The sequence below is a fragment of the Oncorhynchus mykiss genome, chromosome 10, assembly GCF_057628025.1.
Source record: "Oncorhynchus mykiss isolate SJ-2025 chromosome 10, ASM5762802v1, whole genome shotgun sequence".
Lineage (NCBI taxonomy): Eukaryota > Metazoa > Chordata > Actinopteri > Salmoniformes > Salmonidae > Oncorhynchus > Oncorhynchus mykiss.
The window spans coordinates 60251702-60272556 of record NC_143031.1 but is presented as its reverse complement, the minus strand read 5'-3'; the positions used below and the strand labels follow the sequence as shown (position 1 = coordinate 60272556).

Genomic DNA, 20855 nt, shown 5'->3' with positions numbered 1-20855 from the left:
GTGTGCACTGATATTTTTCTACAGTTGAATCAAGGATTCAAAAGAATATATCCTGTAATCTTCCTCAGATGCATCATCATCAGTTTCTGGTATGTTCACTTTCTTTTTGGTCCACATTTCTACAACTTACTTATTTGCAGATAGACAAAGTGTATTAGTCACCTGTATTCTTTAAAAATACTAATATTGCTATTACTCCTACTAACAACAGTAATACATTTTATTGAATTTGACATCAATTCTGTTCTTTGGCATTTAGGTCTGGTTCTGTGGGTGTAACAACTAACTTGATCTTCACAAGCCAGTCTGTGGTCCCTAACGTTACAAATGTAGAGGTCTCCCTCAAGATTTCCATCGACACGTTCACAGTCTTCTTAGATGTTATTATTGGCAGTATCAAAGCTGGTAAGGATTCATCTAAACACAACACATAATACAATTCAAACACATTATGGGGAGAAAGAGTAGTTGCCCGAGTTGTCTGGGACTGTGGTGTTGGGTTATCAATCTAATTTAATTCAGCACGTTTAACATATTGCAGAGCATTTTAATGTTCGTAATAAAAAAATATTTTATACAGAACTCCAGCAAAGCACAACTGCTACTACGACTACCAACACAACGACAGCTGCTCCCACAATTGCCACAGCTTACCACACAACAACCACGGCTGCTTCTACAACAACCACAGCCATGGCAACAACAACCACAGCTGCAATCGAAAGAACCACATCTGCATCAATGACAACCACAGCCATAGCTCGGAAAACATTAGCCACAGCTCCAACAACCACAGTTGCCCCCACAACAACCCCAGCTTCTCCCTCAACAACCACAGATGCACCCACAACAACCACATATTTAATAACAACAACTACAGCATTTCCAACAACAACAATAGCCTCCTCTTACACAACCACAGCTGCTCCAACAACAACCACAGCTTTCCTCACTACCGAATCCCTGCCCACAACAACCACATCCCTGCCCACAACAACCACAGCTCCAGCTACAACATCTGAAGCCCTTCCCACAACAACTGAACCACTGCCCACAACAACCACAGTGAATCCAACAACCATCACAGATTCACCGACAAAAAAAACATCTGCTCCCACCATTACAGCAGCTCCCACAACCATAATAGCTACAATTGCACCAACAACAACCACATCATCTTCCACAATAACCTCAGCTGTTTCCACAACAACAGCTGCAGCAACAACAACCAATGTCCTGCCCCCCACAACCACATCTTCTAAAACTACAACAACAGATTCACCCACAACAACCACAATTGCTCCCACAACAACAGCAGATCCGTCAACTGAGGTTTTTCCCACAACCACAGCTACTCCCACAACAACCAGAGAACCTGTTACAACAACCAAAGCCCTTCACACAACAACCGAACCCCTGCCCACAACAACCACAGCTTCTGCTACAACACCCGAAGACCATCCCAAAACTGAACCACTGCCCACAACAATCACAGATTCACCCGCAACAACGACATCTGCACCCACCACTACAGCAGCTCCCACAACCATAATAGCTTCCATTACTACAAGCACAGCTTCCCCCAAAACAACCACAGCAACATTAATGACATCTACATCAGCAGCTACGACAAGTACAGCTGTAGCTACAACCACCACAGATGCACCCACACCAACCAGAGCTGCTGATTCAACAACAACAGCAGCTACAGCAACACCCAAAACCTCGCCTTCATCGACCACAGCTGCTGAAACAACAATAGCTACAGCAACAACACCCCAAATCTTGCCCACATCAACCACAGCTACTCCTACTACAAACACAGCTTCTCCCACAACAACCACATCTGCACCAACCACAACCACAGCATCTCCAATAACATCTACAGTGGAGGCTTCAACAAGTACAGCTGAGGAAACAACCACAGTTGCACCAACAACCACAGCTTCTTCCACAACATCCACATCTGCTCCAACAACTACAGCAGCTCCCACAACCATAATAGCTTCCATTACTACAAGCACAGCTTCCCCCAAAACAACCACAGCGACATTAATGACATCTACAGGAGCAGCTACAACAAGTACAGCTGTAGCTACAACCACTACAGATGCAGCCACAACAACCACAACACCCGAAGACCTTCCCACAACAACTGGACCCCTGCCCACAACAACTGGACACCTGCCATCTACAACTGGACCCCTGCCCACAACAACTGGACCCCTGCCCACAACAACTGAACCACTGCCCAAAACAACCACATCTGCTCCCACCACTACAGCAGCTCCCACAACTGAACCACTGCCCACAAAGACGACAGCGGATACAACAACAATTACAGATTCACCCACAACAACCACATCGGCTCCCGCCACTACAGCAGCTCCCACAACTGAACCACTGCCCACAACAACCACAGCTCCTGTTAAAACATCGGAGGACCTTCCCACAACAACTGAACCACTGCCCACAACAACCACATCTGCTCCCACCACTACAGCAGCTCCCACAACCACAATAGCTTCCATTACTACAAGCACAGCTTCCCCCAAAACAACCACAGCGACATTAATGACATCTACAGCAGCAGCTTCAACAAGTACAGCTGTAGCTACAACCACTACAGATGCAGCCACAACAACCACAACACCCGAAGACCTTCCCACAACAACTGAACCACTGCCCACAACAACCACAGCTCCTGTTAAAACATCGGAGGACCTTCCCACAACAACTGAACCACTGCCCACAACAACCACATCTGCTCCCACCACTACAGCAGCTCCCACAACCATAATAGCTTCCATTACTACAAGCACAGCTTCCCCCAAAACAACCACAGCGACATTAATGACATCTACAGCAGCAGCTTCAACAAGTACAGCTGTAGCTACAACCACTACAGATGCACCCACAACAACCACAACATCCGAAGACCTACCCACAACTACTGGACCCCTGCCCACAACAACCACAGCTCCTGCTACAACATCCGAAGACCTTCTCACAACAACTGAACCACTGCCCACAACAACGACATCTGCTCCCACCACTACAGCAGCTCCCACAACCATAATAGCTTCCATTACTACAAGCACAGCTTCCCCCAAAACAACCACAGCAACATTAATGACATCTACAGCAGCAGCTATGACAAGTACAGCTGTAGCTACAACCACTACAGATGCACTCACAACAACCACAACCACAGCTGCTGCCACAACAATAACAACAGCTACAGCAACAACACCCAAAACCTCGCCAACAACAACCACTGCTGCTCCCAATACAAACACAGCTGCTCCCACAACAACCACATCTGCACCAACCACAACCACAGCATCTCCAATAACATCTACAGCAGAGGCTTCAACAAGTACAGCTAAGGACACAAAAACTACAATTGCACCAACAACAACCACATCATATTCCACTACAACAACAACAGCTGCTCCCACAACAACAACTGCTGAAGCTACAACAACAAAAGCTACAGCAACAACAACCAATGTCATGCCCACCACAACCACATCTGCTCCAACTACAATAACAGATTCACCCACAACAACCACACCTGCTCCCACGACTACAGAAGCTCCCACAACCATAATAGCTTCCGTTACTACAAGCGCAGCTTCCCCCAAAACAAGCACAGCAACATTAATGACATCTACAGCAGCAGCTATGACAAGTACAGCTGTAGCTACAACCATCTCAGATGTACCCACATCATCCACAGCTGCTGATACAACAACAACAACAACAGCAACAACACCCAAAACCTCGCCTTCATCAAACACAGCTGATGATACAACAACAACAACAACAACCATAGATACAGCAACAACACCCAAAACCTTGCCCACAACAACCACAGCTGCTCCCACTACAAACACAGCTGCTCCCACAACAACTACATCTGCACCAACCACAACCACAGCATCTCCAATAACATCTACAGCAGAGGCTTCAACAAGTACAGCTGAGGCCACAACAACTACAATTGCACCAACAACAACCACATCATCATCCACAACAACCTCAGCTGTTTCCACAACAACAACTGCTGTTGCTACAACAACAACAGCTGCAGCAACAACAACCAACGTCCTGCCCCCCACAACCACATCTGCTAAAACTACAACAAAATATTCACCCACAACAACCACAATTGCTCCCACAACAACAGCAGAACCGTCAACTGAGGTTTTTCCCACAACCACAGCTACTCCTACAACAACTAGAGAACCTGTTACAACAACCAAAGCCCTTCACACAACAACCGAACCCCTGCCCACAACAACCACAGCTCCTGCTACAACACGCGAAGACCTACCCACAACTGAACCACTGCCCACAACGACCACAGCGGATACAACAACAATTACAGATTCACCCACAACAACCACATCTGCTCCCACGACTACAGCAGCTCCAACAACCATAATAGCTTCCGTTACTACAAGCACAGCTTCACCCAAAACAACCACAGCAACATTAATGACATCTACAGCAGAAGCTACGACAAGTACAGCTGTAGCTACAACCACAACAGATACAACCACAACCACAGCTGCTGCTACAAAAATAACAACAGCAACAGCAACAACACCCAAAACCTCACCTTCATCTACCACAGCTGATGATACAACAACAACAAACATAGCTACAGAACAAACACCCAAAACTTCGCCCAAAACAACCAAAGATGCTCCCACTACGAACACAACTTCTACGACAACAACCACATCTGCAACAACCACAACCACAGCATCTCCAATAACATCTACAGCTGAGGCCACAAAAACTACAATTGCACCAACAACAATCACATCATATTCCACTACAACAACAGCTACTCCCACAACAACAACTGCTGAAGCTACAACAACAAAAGCTACAGCAACAACAACCAATGTCATGCCCACCACAACCACATCTGCTCCAACTACAATAACAGATTCACCCACAACAACCACACCTGCTCCCACGACTACAGAAGCTCCCACAACCATAATAGCTTCTGTTACTACAAGTGCAGCTTCCCCCAAAACAACCACAGCAACATTAATGACATCTACAGCAGCAGCTATGACAAGTACAGCTGTAGCTACAACCATCTCAGATGTACCCACATCATCCACAGCTGCTGATACAACAACAACAACAACAGCTACAGCAACAACAACCAAAACCTCGCCTTCATCAACCACAGCTGATGATACAACAACAACAACAACCATAGATACAGCAACAACACCCAAAACCTTGCCCACAACAACCACAGCTGATCCCACTACAAACACAGCTGCTCCCACAACGACTACATCTGCACCAACCACAACCACAGCATCTCCAATAACATCTACAGCAGAGGCTTCAACAGGTACAGCTGAGGCCACAACAACTACAATTGCACCAACAACAACCACATCATCATCCACAACAACCTCAGCTGTTTCCACAACAACAACTGCTGTTGCTACAACAACAACAGCTGCAGCAACAACAACCAACGTCCTGCCCCCCACAACCACATCTGCTAAAACTACAACAAAATATTCACCCACAACAACCACATCTGCTCCCACGACTACAGCAGCTCCAACAACCATAATAGCTTCCGTTACTACAAGCACAGCTTCACCCAAAACAACCACAGCAACATTAATGACATCTACAGCAGAAGCTACGACAAGTACAGCTGTAGCTACAACCACAACAGATACAACCACAACCACAGCTGCTGCTACAACAATAACAACAGCTACAGCAACAACAACCAAAACCTCACCTTCATCTACCACAGCTGATGATACAACAACAACAAACATAGCTACAGAACAAACACCCAAAACTTCGCCCAAAACAACCAAAGATGCTCCCACTACAAACACAACTTCTACGACAACAACCACATCTGCAACAACCACAACCACAGCATCTCCAATAACATCTACAGCTGAGGCCACAAAAACTACAATTGCACCAACAACAATCACATCATATTCCACTACAACAACAGCTGCTCCCACAACAACAACTGCTGAAGCTACAACAACAAAAGCTACAGCAACAACAACCAATGTCATGCCCACCACAACCACATCTGCTCCAACTACAATAACAGATTCACCCACAACAACCACAATTGCTCCCACAACAATAGCAGATCCGTCAACTGAAGATTTTCCCACAACCAAAGCTGCTCCTACAACAACCAGAGCCCTTCACACAACAACCGAACCCCTGCCCACATTAACCACAGCTCCTGCTACAACATCCGAAGACCTTCCCACAACTGAACCACTTCCAACAACAACAACATCGGATCCAACAACAATTACAGATTCACCCACAACAACCACACCTGCTCCCACGACTACAGAAGCTCCCACAACCATAATAGCTTCTGTTACTACAAGCACAGCTTCCCCCAAAACAACCACAGCAACATTAATGACATCTACAGCAGCAGCTATGACAAGTACAGCTGTAGCTACAACCATCTCAGATGTACCCACATACTCCGCAGCTGCTGATACAACAACAACAACAGCTACAGCAACAACACCCAAAACCTCGACTTCATCAACCACAGCTGATGATACAACAACAACAACAACAACCATAGTTACAGCAACAACACCCAAAACCTTGCCCACAACAACCACACCTGCTCCCACGACTACAGAAGCTCCCACAACCATAATAGCTTCTGTTACTACAAGCACAGCTTCCCCCAAAACAACCACAGCAACATTAATGACATCTACAGCAGCAGCTATGACAAGTACAGCTGTAGCTACAACCATCTCAGATGTACCCACATACTCCACAGCTGCTGATACAACAACAACAACAGCTACAACAACAACAACAGCTACAGCAACAACACCCAAAACCTCGACTTCATCAACCACAGCTGATGATACAACAACAACAACAACAACCATAGTTACAGCAACAACACCCAAAACCTTGCCCACAACAACCACATCTGCACCAACCACAACCACAGCATCTCCAATAACATCGACAGCAGAGGCTTCAACAAGTACAGCTGAGGCCACAACAACTACAATTGCACCAACAACAACCACATTATCTTCCACAACAACCTCAGCTGTTTCCACAACAACAGCTTCAGCAACAACAACCAATGTCCTGCCCCCCACAACCACATCTGATAAAACTACAACAAAATATTCACCCACAACAATCACAATTGCTCCCACAACAACAGCAGATCCGTCAACTGAGGTTTTTCCCACAACCACAGCTACTCCTACAACAACCAGAGAACCTGTTACAACAACCAAAGCCCTTCACACAACAACCGAACCCCTGCCCACAACAACCACAGCTTCTGCTACAACACCCGAAGACCATCCCAAAACCACTGAACCACTGCCCACAACGACCACAGCGGATACAACAACAATTACAGGTTCACCCACAACAACCACATCTGCTCCCACGACTACAGCAGCTCCAACAACCATAATAGCTTCCGTTACTACAAGCACGGCTTCACCCAAAACAACCACAGCAACATTAATGACATCTACAGCAGAAGCTACGACAAGTACAGCAGTAGCTACAACCACAACAGATGCACTCACAACAACCACAACCACAGCTGCTGCTACAACAATAACAACAGCTACAGCAACAACACCCAAAACCTCACCTTCATCTACCACAGCTGATGATACAACAACAACCATAGCTAGAGCAACAACACCCAAAACTTCACCCACAACAACCAAAGATGCTACCACTACAAACACAACTTCTCCCACAACAACCACATCTGCAACAACTACAACCACAGCATCTCCAATAACATCTACAGCAGAGGCTTCAACAAGTACAGCTGAGGCCACAAAAACTACAATTGCACCAACAACAATCACATCATATTCCACTACAACAACAACAGCTGCTCCCACAACAACAACTGCTGATGCTACAACAACAAAAGCTACAGCAACAACAACCAATGTCATGCCCACCACAAACACATCTGCTCCAACTACAATAACAGATTCACCCACAACAACCACAATTGCTCCCACAACAACAGCAAATCCATCAACTGAAGTTTTTCCCACAACCAAAGCTGCTCCTACAACAACCAGAGCATCTGCTACAACAACCAAAGCCCTTCACACAACAACCGAACCCCTGCCCACAATAACCACAGCTCCTGCTACAACATCCGAAGACCTTCCCACAACTGAACCACTTCCCACAACAACAGCAGATCCAACAACAATTACAGATTCACCCACAACAACCACACCTGCTCCCACGACTAGAGAAGCTCCCACAACCATAATAGCTTCCGTTACTACAAGCACAGCTTCCCCGAAAACAACCACAGCAACATTAATGACATCTACAGCAGCAGCTACGACAAGTACAGCTGTAGCTACAACCACTACAGATGCACTCACAACAACCACAACCACAGCTGCTGCTACAACAATAACCATAGCTACAGCAACAACACCCAAAACTTTGCCCACAACAACCAAAGATGCTCCCACTACAAACACAACTTCTCCCACAACAACCACATCTGCAACAATCACAACAACAGCATCTCCAATGACATCAACAGTGGAGGCTTCAACAAGTACAGCTGAGGAAACAACAACCACAGCTTCTACAACAACCACAGCTTCTTCCACAGCAACCACATCTGCTCCCACAGCTCCTGCTACAACATCCGAAGACCTTCCCACAACAACTGAACCACTGCCCACAACAACGACATCTGCTCCCACCACTACAGCAGCTCCCACAACCATAATAGGTTCCATTACTACAAGCACAGCTTCCCCCAAAACAACTACAGCAACATTAATGACATCTACAGCAGCAGCTACAACAAGTACAGCTGTAGCTACAACCACTACAGATGCACCCACAACAACCGCAACCACAGCTGTTGCTACAAGAATAACAACAGCTACAGAAACAACACCCCAAACCTCACCTTCATCTACCACAGCTGATGATACAACAACAACAACAACCATAGCTACACCAACAACACCCAAAACTTCGCCCACAACAACCAAAGATGCTCCCACTACAAACACAACTTCTCCCACAACAACCACATCTGCAACAATCACAACAACAGCATCTCCAATGACATCTACAGTGGAGGCTTCAACAAGTACAGCTGAGGAAACAACAACAACAGTTTCTACAACAACCACAGCTTCTTCCACAGCAACCACATCTGCTCCCACAACTTCAGCAGCTCCCACAACCATAATAGCTTCCGTTACTACAAGCACAGCTTCCCCCAAAACAACCACAGCAACATTAATGACATCTACAGCAGCAGCTACAACAAGTACAGCTGTAGCTACAACCACTACAGATGCACCCATAACAACCGCAACCACAGCTGTTGCTACAACAATAACAACAGCTACAGAAACAACACCCAAAACCTTGCCCACAACAACCACAGCTGATCCCACTACAAACACAGCTGCTGCAACAACAACCACATCTGCACCAACCACAACCACAGCATCTCCAATAACCTCTACAGCAGAGGCTTCAACAAGTACAGCTGAGACCACAAAAACTACAATTGCACCAACAACAACCACTTCATCTTCCACAACAACAACAGCTGCTCCCACAACAACAACTGCTGATGCTACAACAACAAAAGCTACAGCAACAACAACCAATGTCATGCCCACCACAAACAGATCTGCTCCAACTACAATAACAGATTCACCCACAACAACCACAATTGCTCCCACAACAACAGCAGATCCATCAACTGAAGTTTTTCCCACAACCAAAGCTGCTCCTACAACAACCAGAGCATCTGCTACAACAACCAAAGCCCTTCACACAACAACCGAACCCCTGCCCACAATAACAACAGCGGATCCAACAACAATTACAGATTCACCCACAACAACCACACCTGCTCCCACGATTACAGAAGCTCCCACAACCATAATAGCTTCCGTTACTACAAGCACAGCTTCCCCGAAAACAACCACAGCAACATTAATGACATCTACAGCAGCAGCTACGACAAGTACAGCTGTAGCTACAACCACTACAGATGCACTCACAACAACCACAACCACAGCTGCTGCTACAACAATAACCACAGCCACAGCAACAACACCCCAAACCTCACCTTCATCTACCACAGCTGATGATACAACAACAACCATAGCTACAGCAACAACACCCAAAACTTCGCCCACAACAACCAAAGATGCTCCCACTACAAACACAACTTCTCCCACAACAACCACATCTGCAACAATCACAACAACAGCATCTCCAATGACATCTACAGTGGAGGCTTCAACAAGTACAGCTGAGGAAACAACAACCACAGTTTCTACAACAACCACAGCTTCTTCCACAGCAACCACATCTGCTCCCACAGCTCCTGCTACAACATCCGAAGACCTTCCCACAACAACTGAACCACTGCCCACAACAACGACATCTGCTCCCACCACTACAGCAGCTCCCACAACCATAATAGCTTCCATTACTACAAGCACAGCTTCCCCCAAAACAACCACAGCAACATTAATGACATCTACAGCAGCAGCTACGACAAGTACAGCTGTAGCTACAACCACTACAGATGCACTCACAACAACCACAACCACAGCTGCTGCTACAACAATAACCACAGCCACAGCAACAACACCCCAAACCTCACCTTCATCTACCACAGCTGATGATACAACAACAACCATAGCTACAGCAACAACACCCAAAACTTCGCCCACAACAACCAAAGATGCTCCCACTACAAACACAACTTCTCCCACAACAACCACATCTGCAACAATCACAACAACAGCATCTCCAATGACATCTACAGTGGAGGCTTCAACAAGTACAGCTGAGGAAACAACAACAACAGTTTCTACAACAACCACAGCTTCTTCCACAGCAACCACATCTGCTCCCACAACTTCAGCAGCTCCCACAACCATAATAGCTTCCGTTACTACAAGCACAGCTTCCCCCAAAACAACCACAGCAACATTAATGACATCTACAGCAGCAGCTACAACAAGTACAGCTGTAGCTACAACCACTACAGATGCACCCATAACAACCGCAACCACAGCTGTTGCTACAACAATAACAACAGCTACAGAAACAACACCCAAAACCTTGCCCACAACAACCACAGCTGATCCCACTACAAACACAGCTGCTGCAACAACAACCACATCTGCACCAACCACAACCACAGCATCTCCAATAACCTCTACAGCAGAGGCTTCAACAAGTACAGCTGAGACCACAAAAACTACAATTGCACCAACAACAACCACTTCATCTTCCACAACAACAACAGCTGCTCCCACAACAACAACTGCTGATGCTACAACAACAAAAGCTACAGAAACAACAACCAATGTCATGCCCACCACAAACAGATCTGCTCCAACTACAATAACAGATTCACCCACAACAACCACAATTGCTCCCACAACAACAGCAGATCCATCAACTGAAGTTTTTCCCACAACCAAAGCTGCTCCTACAACAACCAGAGCATCTGCTACAACAACCAAAGCCCTTCACACAACAACCGAACCCCTGCCCACAATAACAACAGCGGATCCAACAACAATTACAGATTCACCCACAACAACCACACCTGCTCCCACGATTACAGAAGCTCCCACAACCATAATAGCTTCCGTTACTACAAGCACAGCTTCCCCGAAAACAACCACAGCAACATTAATGACATCTACAGCAGCAGCTACGACAAGTACAGCTGTAGCTACAACCACTACAGATGCACTCACAACAACCACAACCACAGCTGCTGCTACAACAATAACCACAGCCACAGCAACAACACCCCAAACCTCACCTTCATCTACCACAGCTGATGATACAACAACAACCATAGCTACAGCAACAACACCCAAAACTTCGCCCACAACAACCAAAGATGCTCCCACTACAAACACAACTTCTCCCACAACAACCACATCTGCAACAATCACAACAACAGCATCTCCAATGACATCTACAGTGGAGGCTTCAACAAGTACAGCTGAGGAAACAACAACCACAGTTTCTACAACAACCACAGCTTCTTCCACAGCAACCACATCTGCTCCCACAGCTCCTGCTACAACATCCGAAGACCTTCCCACAACAACTGAACCACTGCCCACAACAACGACATCTGCTCCCACCACTACAGCAGCTCCCACAACCATAATAGCTTCCATTACTACAAGCACAGCTTCCCCCAAAACAACCACAGCAACATTAATGACATCTACAGCAGCAGCTACAACAAGTACAGCTGTAGCTACAACCACTACAGATGCACCCACAACAACCGCAACCACAGCTGTTGCTACAACAATAACAACAGCTACAGAAACAACACCCAAAACGTTGCTCACAACAACCACAGCTGATCCCACTACAAACACAGCTGCTGCCACAACAACCACATCTGCACCAACCACAACCACAGCATCTCCAATAACATCTACAGCAGAGGCTTCAACAAGTACAGCTGAGGCCACAAAAACTACAATTGCACCAACAACAACCACTTCATCTTCCACAACAACAACAGCTGCTCCCACAACAACAACTGCTGATGCTACAACAACAAAAGCTACAGCAACAACAACCAATGTCATGCCCACCACAAACACATCTGCTCCAACTACAATAACAGATTCACCCACAACAACCACAATTGCTCCCACAACAACAGCAGATCCATCAACTGAAGTTTTTCCCACAACCAAAACTGCTCCTACAACAACCAGAGCATCTGCTACAACAACCAAAGCCCTTCACACAACAACCGAACCCCTGCCCACAATAACAACAGCGGATCCAACAACAATTACAGATTCACCCACAACAACCACACCTGCTCCCACGATTACAGAAGCTCCCACAACCATAATAGCTTCCGTTACTACAAGCACAGCTTCCCCGAAAACAACCACAGCAACATTAATGACATCTACAGCAGCAGCTACGACAAGTACAGCTGTAGCTACAACCACTACAGATGCACTCACAACAACCACAACCACAGCTGCTGCTACAACAATAACCACAGCTACAGCAACAACACCCCAAACCTCACCTTCATCTACCACAGCTGATGATACAACAACAACCATAGCTACAGCAACAACACCCAAAACTTCGCCCACAACAACCAAAGATGCTCCCACTACAAACACAACTTCTCCCACAACAACCACATCTGCAACAATCACAACAACAGCATCTCCAATGACATCTACAGTGGAGGCTTCAACAAGTACAGCTGAGGAAACAACAACCACAGTTTCTACAACAACCACAGCTTCTTCCACAGCAACCACATCTGCTCCCACAGCTCCTGCTACAACATCCGTAGACCTTCCCACAACAACTGAACCACTGCCCACAACAACAACATCTGCTCCCACCACTACAGCAGCTCCCACAACCATAATAGCTTCCATTACTACAAGCACAGCTTCCCCCAAAACAACCACAGCAACATTAATGACATCTACAGCAGCAGCTACAACAAGTACAGCTGTAGCTACAACCACTACAGATGCACCCACAACAACCGCAACCACAGCTGTTGCTACAACAATAACAACAGCTACAGAAACAACACCCAAAACCTTGCTCACAACAACCACAGCTGATCCCACCACAAACACAGCTGCTGCCACAACAACCACATCTGCACCAACCACAACCACAGCATCTCCAATAACATCTACAGCAGAGGCTTCAACAAGTACAGCTGAGGCCACAAAAACTACAATTGCACCAACAACAACCACTTCATCTTCCACAACAACAACAGCTGCTCCCACAACAACAACTGCTGTTGCTACAACAAAAAAAGCTACAGCAACAACAACCAATGTCCTGCCCATCTCAACCACATCTGCTCCAACTACAATAACAGATTCACCCACAATAAACACAATTGTTCCCACAACAGCAGCAGATCCACCAACTAAAGTTTTTCTCACAACCACAGCTGCTATGACAACAAAAGCTGTATCCACAACAACAACAGCAACTCCAACAACAGTCCCAGCTCCTGCTATAACAACATTTGTGGCATCAACACCCAAAACTCTACCCACGACAACCACTGCTGCTCCCACAACAAACTTAGCTGCTCCCGCAACAACCACATCTTCACCAATCACAACCAAAGCAACACCATCTACAGCTGAGGCTTCAACAACCACAGCTACACCAACAACAACCACAGGTGCACCAACAACAACAACAGGTGCTCTCACAACAATCATAGCTGCTCTCACAACCACTGCAAATCCCACAACAACTTCCCTTACAACAACTGCAGAAACAACAACCACAGCCCTGCCCACAACTACCACAGCTGCTCCAACAACAATCACAGATTCACCCAAAACAACCACATCTGCTCCCACAACTACAGCAAGTCCCACAACCACAACAACGTCCCTTACAACAACTACAGCTTCTCCCACAACAATCACAGTTTCTCCCACAACCACAACGGCTTCCCTTACAACCACAGCTGTTTCCACAACAACTACCGCCGTCCCCACAACAACAGCTACACCCAAAACAAACACAGCTGATCAAACAACAACCACATTTACGCAGATGACAACTACAGCTCCTGTTAAAACAACAGTGGCTCCCACAACAACAGGAGCTCCCACAACAACCACAGTTGCTCCCTCTACAACAACAGCTGCCATCACAACAACAGCAACAACAAAAGCTTCTGTAACAACCATCAATACTAGCCCTACCACAATTACAGCTAACCTCACAACAACCACAGGTGCTCCAACGACCACCACAGCTGCATCCACAGCTACCACAGCTGCTCCATCAACCACAACATTTGCACTAACAACATCCCCAGCTGCTGCTATGACAACAACAGCCACCCCTACAACAACTACAACTGCTCCCACAACAACCACAGCAGTGCCAACATCAACCACAGCAGCTCCCACTACACTCACAGCTTCACCATCGACAACCACAGTTGCTGCAAAGACCACCAACACCCACCACACAACAACCATCATTTCAGCCACAACAACCACAGCTGCTGTAACTACCACAGCTACAGCTGCACCAAAGTCAACTACAGCTGCTAAGACAACAACAACTGTTTCCCCAACCACCGCATCCACAAACCCTCCAACGTCAAATGAAGGTGTACTTATTCTAAAGTTCCGGTTGAACCGTACGTTTATGGAAGCCTACAAAGATTCAAATTCCTTGGATTACATTACTTTGGCTTTAAATGTCACAACTGAGGTAAAAGTTGATCATTAATATAAATATTGAAATGGACATTTACAAAAATATCTTGCTTGAGAGTTATTAGTAACTACTACACATTTTTTGTCCTTAAAATACTCATTATGCCCTCTGATATCTTTCTACAGTTGACTCGAGGATACAAAAATGTATATCCTGTAATCTTCCTCAGATGCATCATCATCAGTTTCTGGTATGTTCCGTTTTCATTTTGGTCCATATTTCTACAACTTACTTGCAGCTAGAACAAGTGTGTTATTTACGTTTACCATTATTTAATCATACTAATACTACTACAACCAATAATAATAACTTTTATCCAATTTCACATACATTCTACTTCTTTGATTTTTAGGTCTGGGTCGGTGGGTGTGACAACTAACTTGATCTTCACACGCCAGTCTGTGGTCCCTAACGTTACAAATGTAGAGGACTCCCTCAAGACATCCATCAACACGTCCACAGTTTTCTTAGATGTTATTCCTGGCAGTATCAAAGCTGGTAAGGATGAATCTTAACACAATATTTATGAAAATTCGTATAGTACAGATGATTGTTTGAATCAATATTCCCAACTGTGACACCATGTTTTTGCTGTTGTTGTTGTTGTTTTTTATGCCCAAAGCTTATTTACCAGCTCTGGTTTCATCAGTTGTGTCCAAATTACATCATACTTGAAATACTGTACCTCATTTAAAGGTCTATCTTTTCATTTCAAAACCATTTCAATCATAGTAGTCTTTTATTAGACTATCTTTACCCGTAGATGTGAGCAAAAATGATTCTGGTTCTCTGGTTTGCATCACTGATTATTTGAATCAGGAATGGAGAACTTTGATGGAGTTGGGGCCGCAAAAAAACATGAGAGGTTGCAGTGGCTGATGGGTCTTCATACTCACATCCCACATTTGCCATTGGGCATAACAAAATTGTTGCTGTTTTAAAGCAAGTTTGCTGCAAATCTACACATTTTCCCACGGGACAGAATTTTTGGGGGGGAAGTTTTACACCTTGTGTATTCTATTATTCTAACGCTCAACAGTAAGCTGAGACCCTGACTGAGTCCCTAAATATATATACTGTGTATATATCTACAGTGCATTCAGAAATTATTCAGACCCCTTGACATTTTCCACATTTTGTTATGCTACAGCCTTATTCTAAAATGGCAGCATTGGGGTCAAACTATAGAACCCAGTTCCTACATTTGAATATAAAAAGGGATTTTATCAAACAAAACTGTGCTACATTTTATGTCTGGGACCCTCAGGATGTGAAATCAGAGCAAGATTAATGAATGGAAGTATATTATTTACCTTCAGAAGTGAATGTATCAAACAATATTCTGTGATGAAAGTGTTTTGTTGCACTATCCTCAAAATAATAGCATGTTATTTTTTGCTGTAATAGATGCTGTAAATGGGACACTGCAGTTCGATGAACAACAATTTAAGATTTCTGCCTATATTAGACATGTCGATGCCCCGGATTTGGCTTTTGTTTACAACGTTATTTTAGTCACATTATTGCATATTGAGCGAGACCTGTCCCAATTTAGGGACACCAATCCCATAGAGGTTAAATCACTTTTTCCCCCTGATCAATCTTCACACAATACCTCATAATGACAAAGCAAAACGGGTGAAGAAAGTTTTGCAAATGTTTTAGAAAAAAAACACTGAATATCACATTTACATAAGTTTTCAGACCCTTTAATCAATAAATAGTTGACACACCTTTGGCAGCAATTATAGCCTCGTGTCTGCTTGGGTAAGGCTCTACAAGCTTGGCACACCTGCATTTGGAGAGTTTCCGCTGCTGCTGAAAAACATCCCCACAGCATGATGCTGCCACCACCATACTTCACCATAGGGATGGTGTCAGGTTTCCTCCAGACAAGACGTTTGGCATTATGGCCAAAGAATACAATCTTGGTTTCATCAGACCAGATAATCTTGTTTCTCATGGTTTGAGAGTCTTTAAGTGCCCTTTGACTAACTCCAAGTGGGCTGTTTTACTGAGAAGTGGCTTCCTTCTGGCCACACTACCATAAAGGCCTGATTGGTGGAAAGCTGCAGAGATGGTTGTCCTTCTGGAAGGTTCTCCCATCTCCACAGAGGAACTATAGAGCTCTGTCAGAGTGACCATAATGTTCTTGGTCTCCTCCCTGACCAAGGCCCTTTTTCCCCTGATTACTCAGTTTGGCCGGGCAGCCAGCTCCAGGAAGAGTCTTGTTGCTCCAAACTTCTTCCATTTAAGAATGATGGAGACCACTGTGTTTTTAGGGACCTTCAATGCTTCAGAAATGTTTTTAGTACCCTTCCCCAGAGTTGTGCCTGGACACATCCCTGTCTCAGAACTATACAGATAATTCCTTCGACCTCATGGCTTGGTTTTTGCTTTGACATGCCGTTTCAACTGTGGGACCTTATATAGGTGTGTTTTTACAAATCATGTCCAATCAATTGAATTCATCACAGGTGGACTAAAAGTTGTAGAAACATCTCAAGGATGATCAATGGAAACAGGATGCACCTGAGCTTAATTTCATATCTCATAGCAAAGGATTTGATTACCTATGTAAATAAGGTATTTCTGTTTTTTTTATTTTTACATTAAATTTACTAAAAACCTGTTTTTGCTTTGTCATCATGCAGTTTTGTGAGTAGATTGATGAGGGAAAAAAACTTAAATCAATTTTAGAATAAGCCTGTAACGTAACAAAATGGGGAAAAAGTCAAGGGGTCTGAATACTTTCCGAATGTACTGTATAATATACTAAAGGGATACTGCTGGACACCAGTTGAACATCCCTGATTTGCATGAATCATTATTTTGTTCAGGTGGTCTACAGCTTACATCTTTTATATTTTTGCAAGAATATAGACTTTGGGAAGGCTTTGCAGAGGCTTTTAAATGGTCAAAATCTGATAATTTTTTTTACAGAACTCCGGAACTCGACGACTAATGCTACAACTGATGCTACGACTACAACTACGACTACTGCTACGACTACTGCAACCACCACGACAGTCACGCCAGCAGCAACCACACACACTACAGAGGGTTCACATACCTGCAGCAGCGCTATGGCAAGAAACACACCTCAAGAAATGGTCACTATATTACTTGCTTCAATGCTGATCTATTTCTTCTGAACAGAATAACTCTAGGACTCAATTATACCCACTAAGCTGATAATGTACTGAAGCTAATTCTGCCACAATACCAGAAAATGTATCATTGTGAAATTGTGTGATGTTTTGCTATTTAATATTTACATTTTGTTTTAGTATATTGCAATAGCTTATGAATAATGTAATATCATAACAATTAAATTAACAAATTAAATTATAAAATAAGCATGTAAACTTAATTGTCTATTCTGTCATCTATATTTTTCCTTATTGTATCCCAACCTTAGCCATACGTTGTAATCTTTGGAAATTACTTTGAAAACCCTTGAATAAATATTGCCATATAAAACCATATACCAATAAACATGTATTAACAAATACCCTTTAGATAGTAGATGTATTGTAATAACACTGAAATAAACTCAAATGAATCTTATCAATGTTGTTGAAGTCAACATACTACATTATACAGACTGTACCCATCTGAGATATTGAGTGCCATGAACATGAAAATGTTCAACAGTCGGTAAATCACTGAATTGTACATTTCCGAAATGCCTGACAAACAAAATATTGTCTGGAGGAAGTATCAGCAAGTGAGATCTCATAACAGATATCATACACTACCTTCAGGAAGTATTCACACCCTTTGATTTTTTTTCAGAAAGAAAATGTTACAGCCTATTTAAAATGTATTCAATTAAGATTTTGTGTCTGTGGTTTACACACACAATACCCCATAATGTCAAAGACAGGTGACGTTTTTAGACATTTTATAAATTAATAGAAAAATAACATCTGAAGTGTCTTAAGTTAATAAGTATTCAACCCCGTTGTTATGGCAAGCCTAAATAAGTCCAAGAGTACAAATCTGCTTCACCCTTGTGATGTCTTAAGGGTCATACATTTCCCTTTAAAGCCACTTTGTTTAAAAGCAGAGAAAACCCCCTACATTTTTTCAACTTGACATTTTATGACTTTTCCTAGAGTGACCCCAACATTAGAAAAGTGAAACATCGCCTTTGTTCATATTTCCATGAAAGCTGAACACCACCAGGGTACAAAGATTGTCTTAGGGTCATTTTGACCCCAGGTTATCAAATCATTTACACACCACAATAACCACAAAGACACACACACACACACCACACTGTCACGCCCTGACCATAGTTCCTTTTTTATGTCTCTATTTTGGTTTGGTCGGGCGTGAGTTGGGGTGGGCATTCTATGTTGTTTTTCTATGTTTTCTTTTCTATGCGTTCGGCCTGGTATGGTTCCCAATCAGAGGCAGCTGTCTATCACTGTCTCTCATTGAGAACCATGCTTAGGTAGCCTTTTCCCACCTGGTGTTTGTGGGTAGTTGTTTCCTGTTTTATGTTTTGACCTTTCAGGACTGTTTCGATTTTCATTTCTTACATTCACTTTGTTATTTTGTATTTTCATGTTCTGTGTTAATAAATGATCATGGACACTTACCACGCTGCGTTTTGGTCTGATCCTACCTACTCCTCATCCGATGAAGACGAAGATCGTTACAGAACTACCCACCTCCAACGGACTAAGCAACGTGGTAAGGAGGAGCAGAGGGTTCGGGACTGCTGGACTTGGGAGGAGATACTAGACGGTAAGGGACCCTGGAGTCAGGCTGGGGAATATCGCCGCCCGAAAGCTGAACTGGAGGCGGCGAAAGCTGAGAGGCGGAGATATGAGGTAAGGCAGCGCAGCAGGCACGAGAGGCAGCCCCAAAAATGTTTTGGGGGGCGACACACCGGGAGATTGGCGGAGTCAGGCGATAGACCTAAGCCAACTCCCCATGCTTACCGGAAGCAGCGTAGTACTGGTCAAGCACCGTATTATGTGTATTATGCGCATTATGCAAGTGCCATGCGAGAGTAGGCATACAGCCAGGGCGGATTGTGCCAGCCCAGCATGTTTAGTCTCCGGTGTGCCGTTTCGGCCCAGGGTGCGTACCGTGTTTCCGCGCTCCACCCGTGCCGGAAATTGAGAAATTGAGATTGTGTATTACTGATTGAACTCAGGCAAAACTAAAACGTTCTTGTGCATGTGCAGCATCTCCCATCCACGACCCCACACATGACTCAAGTTCACAGACAAAAATAAAATATAATCGGAACAAAAAAAATAATTTCAGACAAAATAAACATTTCTTGAAAACATTGTTTATTAATGGGGAATGCAGTCATAGGCTATAAAGGTGCTGCAGATGACCGTCCCCAGAGTTGTCTCTTTCCTGAAGCCATGAATGCACGTCTCAGTGCCTGATTTTTTTCAGATGTCCAGGAGGAACAAGAGAACAATGATTTAGAAGAGGAGGGGGTATCT

At 44.4% G+C, this 20855-nt stretch overlaps 1 protein-coding gene across 1 annotated transcript; it reads left to right on the top strand.

The window, feature by feature from the left end:
* Positions 1 to 265: 265 nt before the first annotated feature.
* On the top strand, positions 266 to 18948 carry LOC149980108 (uncharacterized). The gene is made up of 5 exons (XM_090187243.1): positions 266 to 405; positions 581 to 15372; positions 15504 to 15568; positions 15731 to 15876; positions 18322 to 18948. The coding sequence occupies exons 2-5, from the start codon at positions 694 to 696 to the stop codon at positions 18531 to 18533; spliced, it is 15102 nt and encodes a 5033-aa protein (XP_090043369.1). The 5' UTR covers positions 266 to 405; positions 581 to 693; the 3' UTR covers positions 18534 to 18948.
* Positions 18949 to 20855: the final 1907 nt, after the last annotated feature.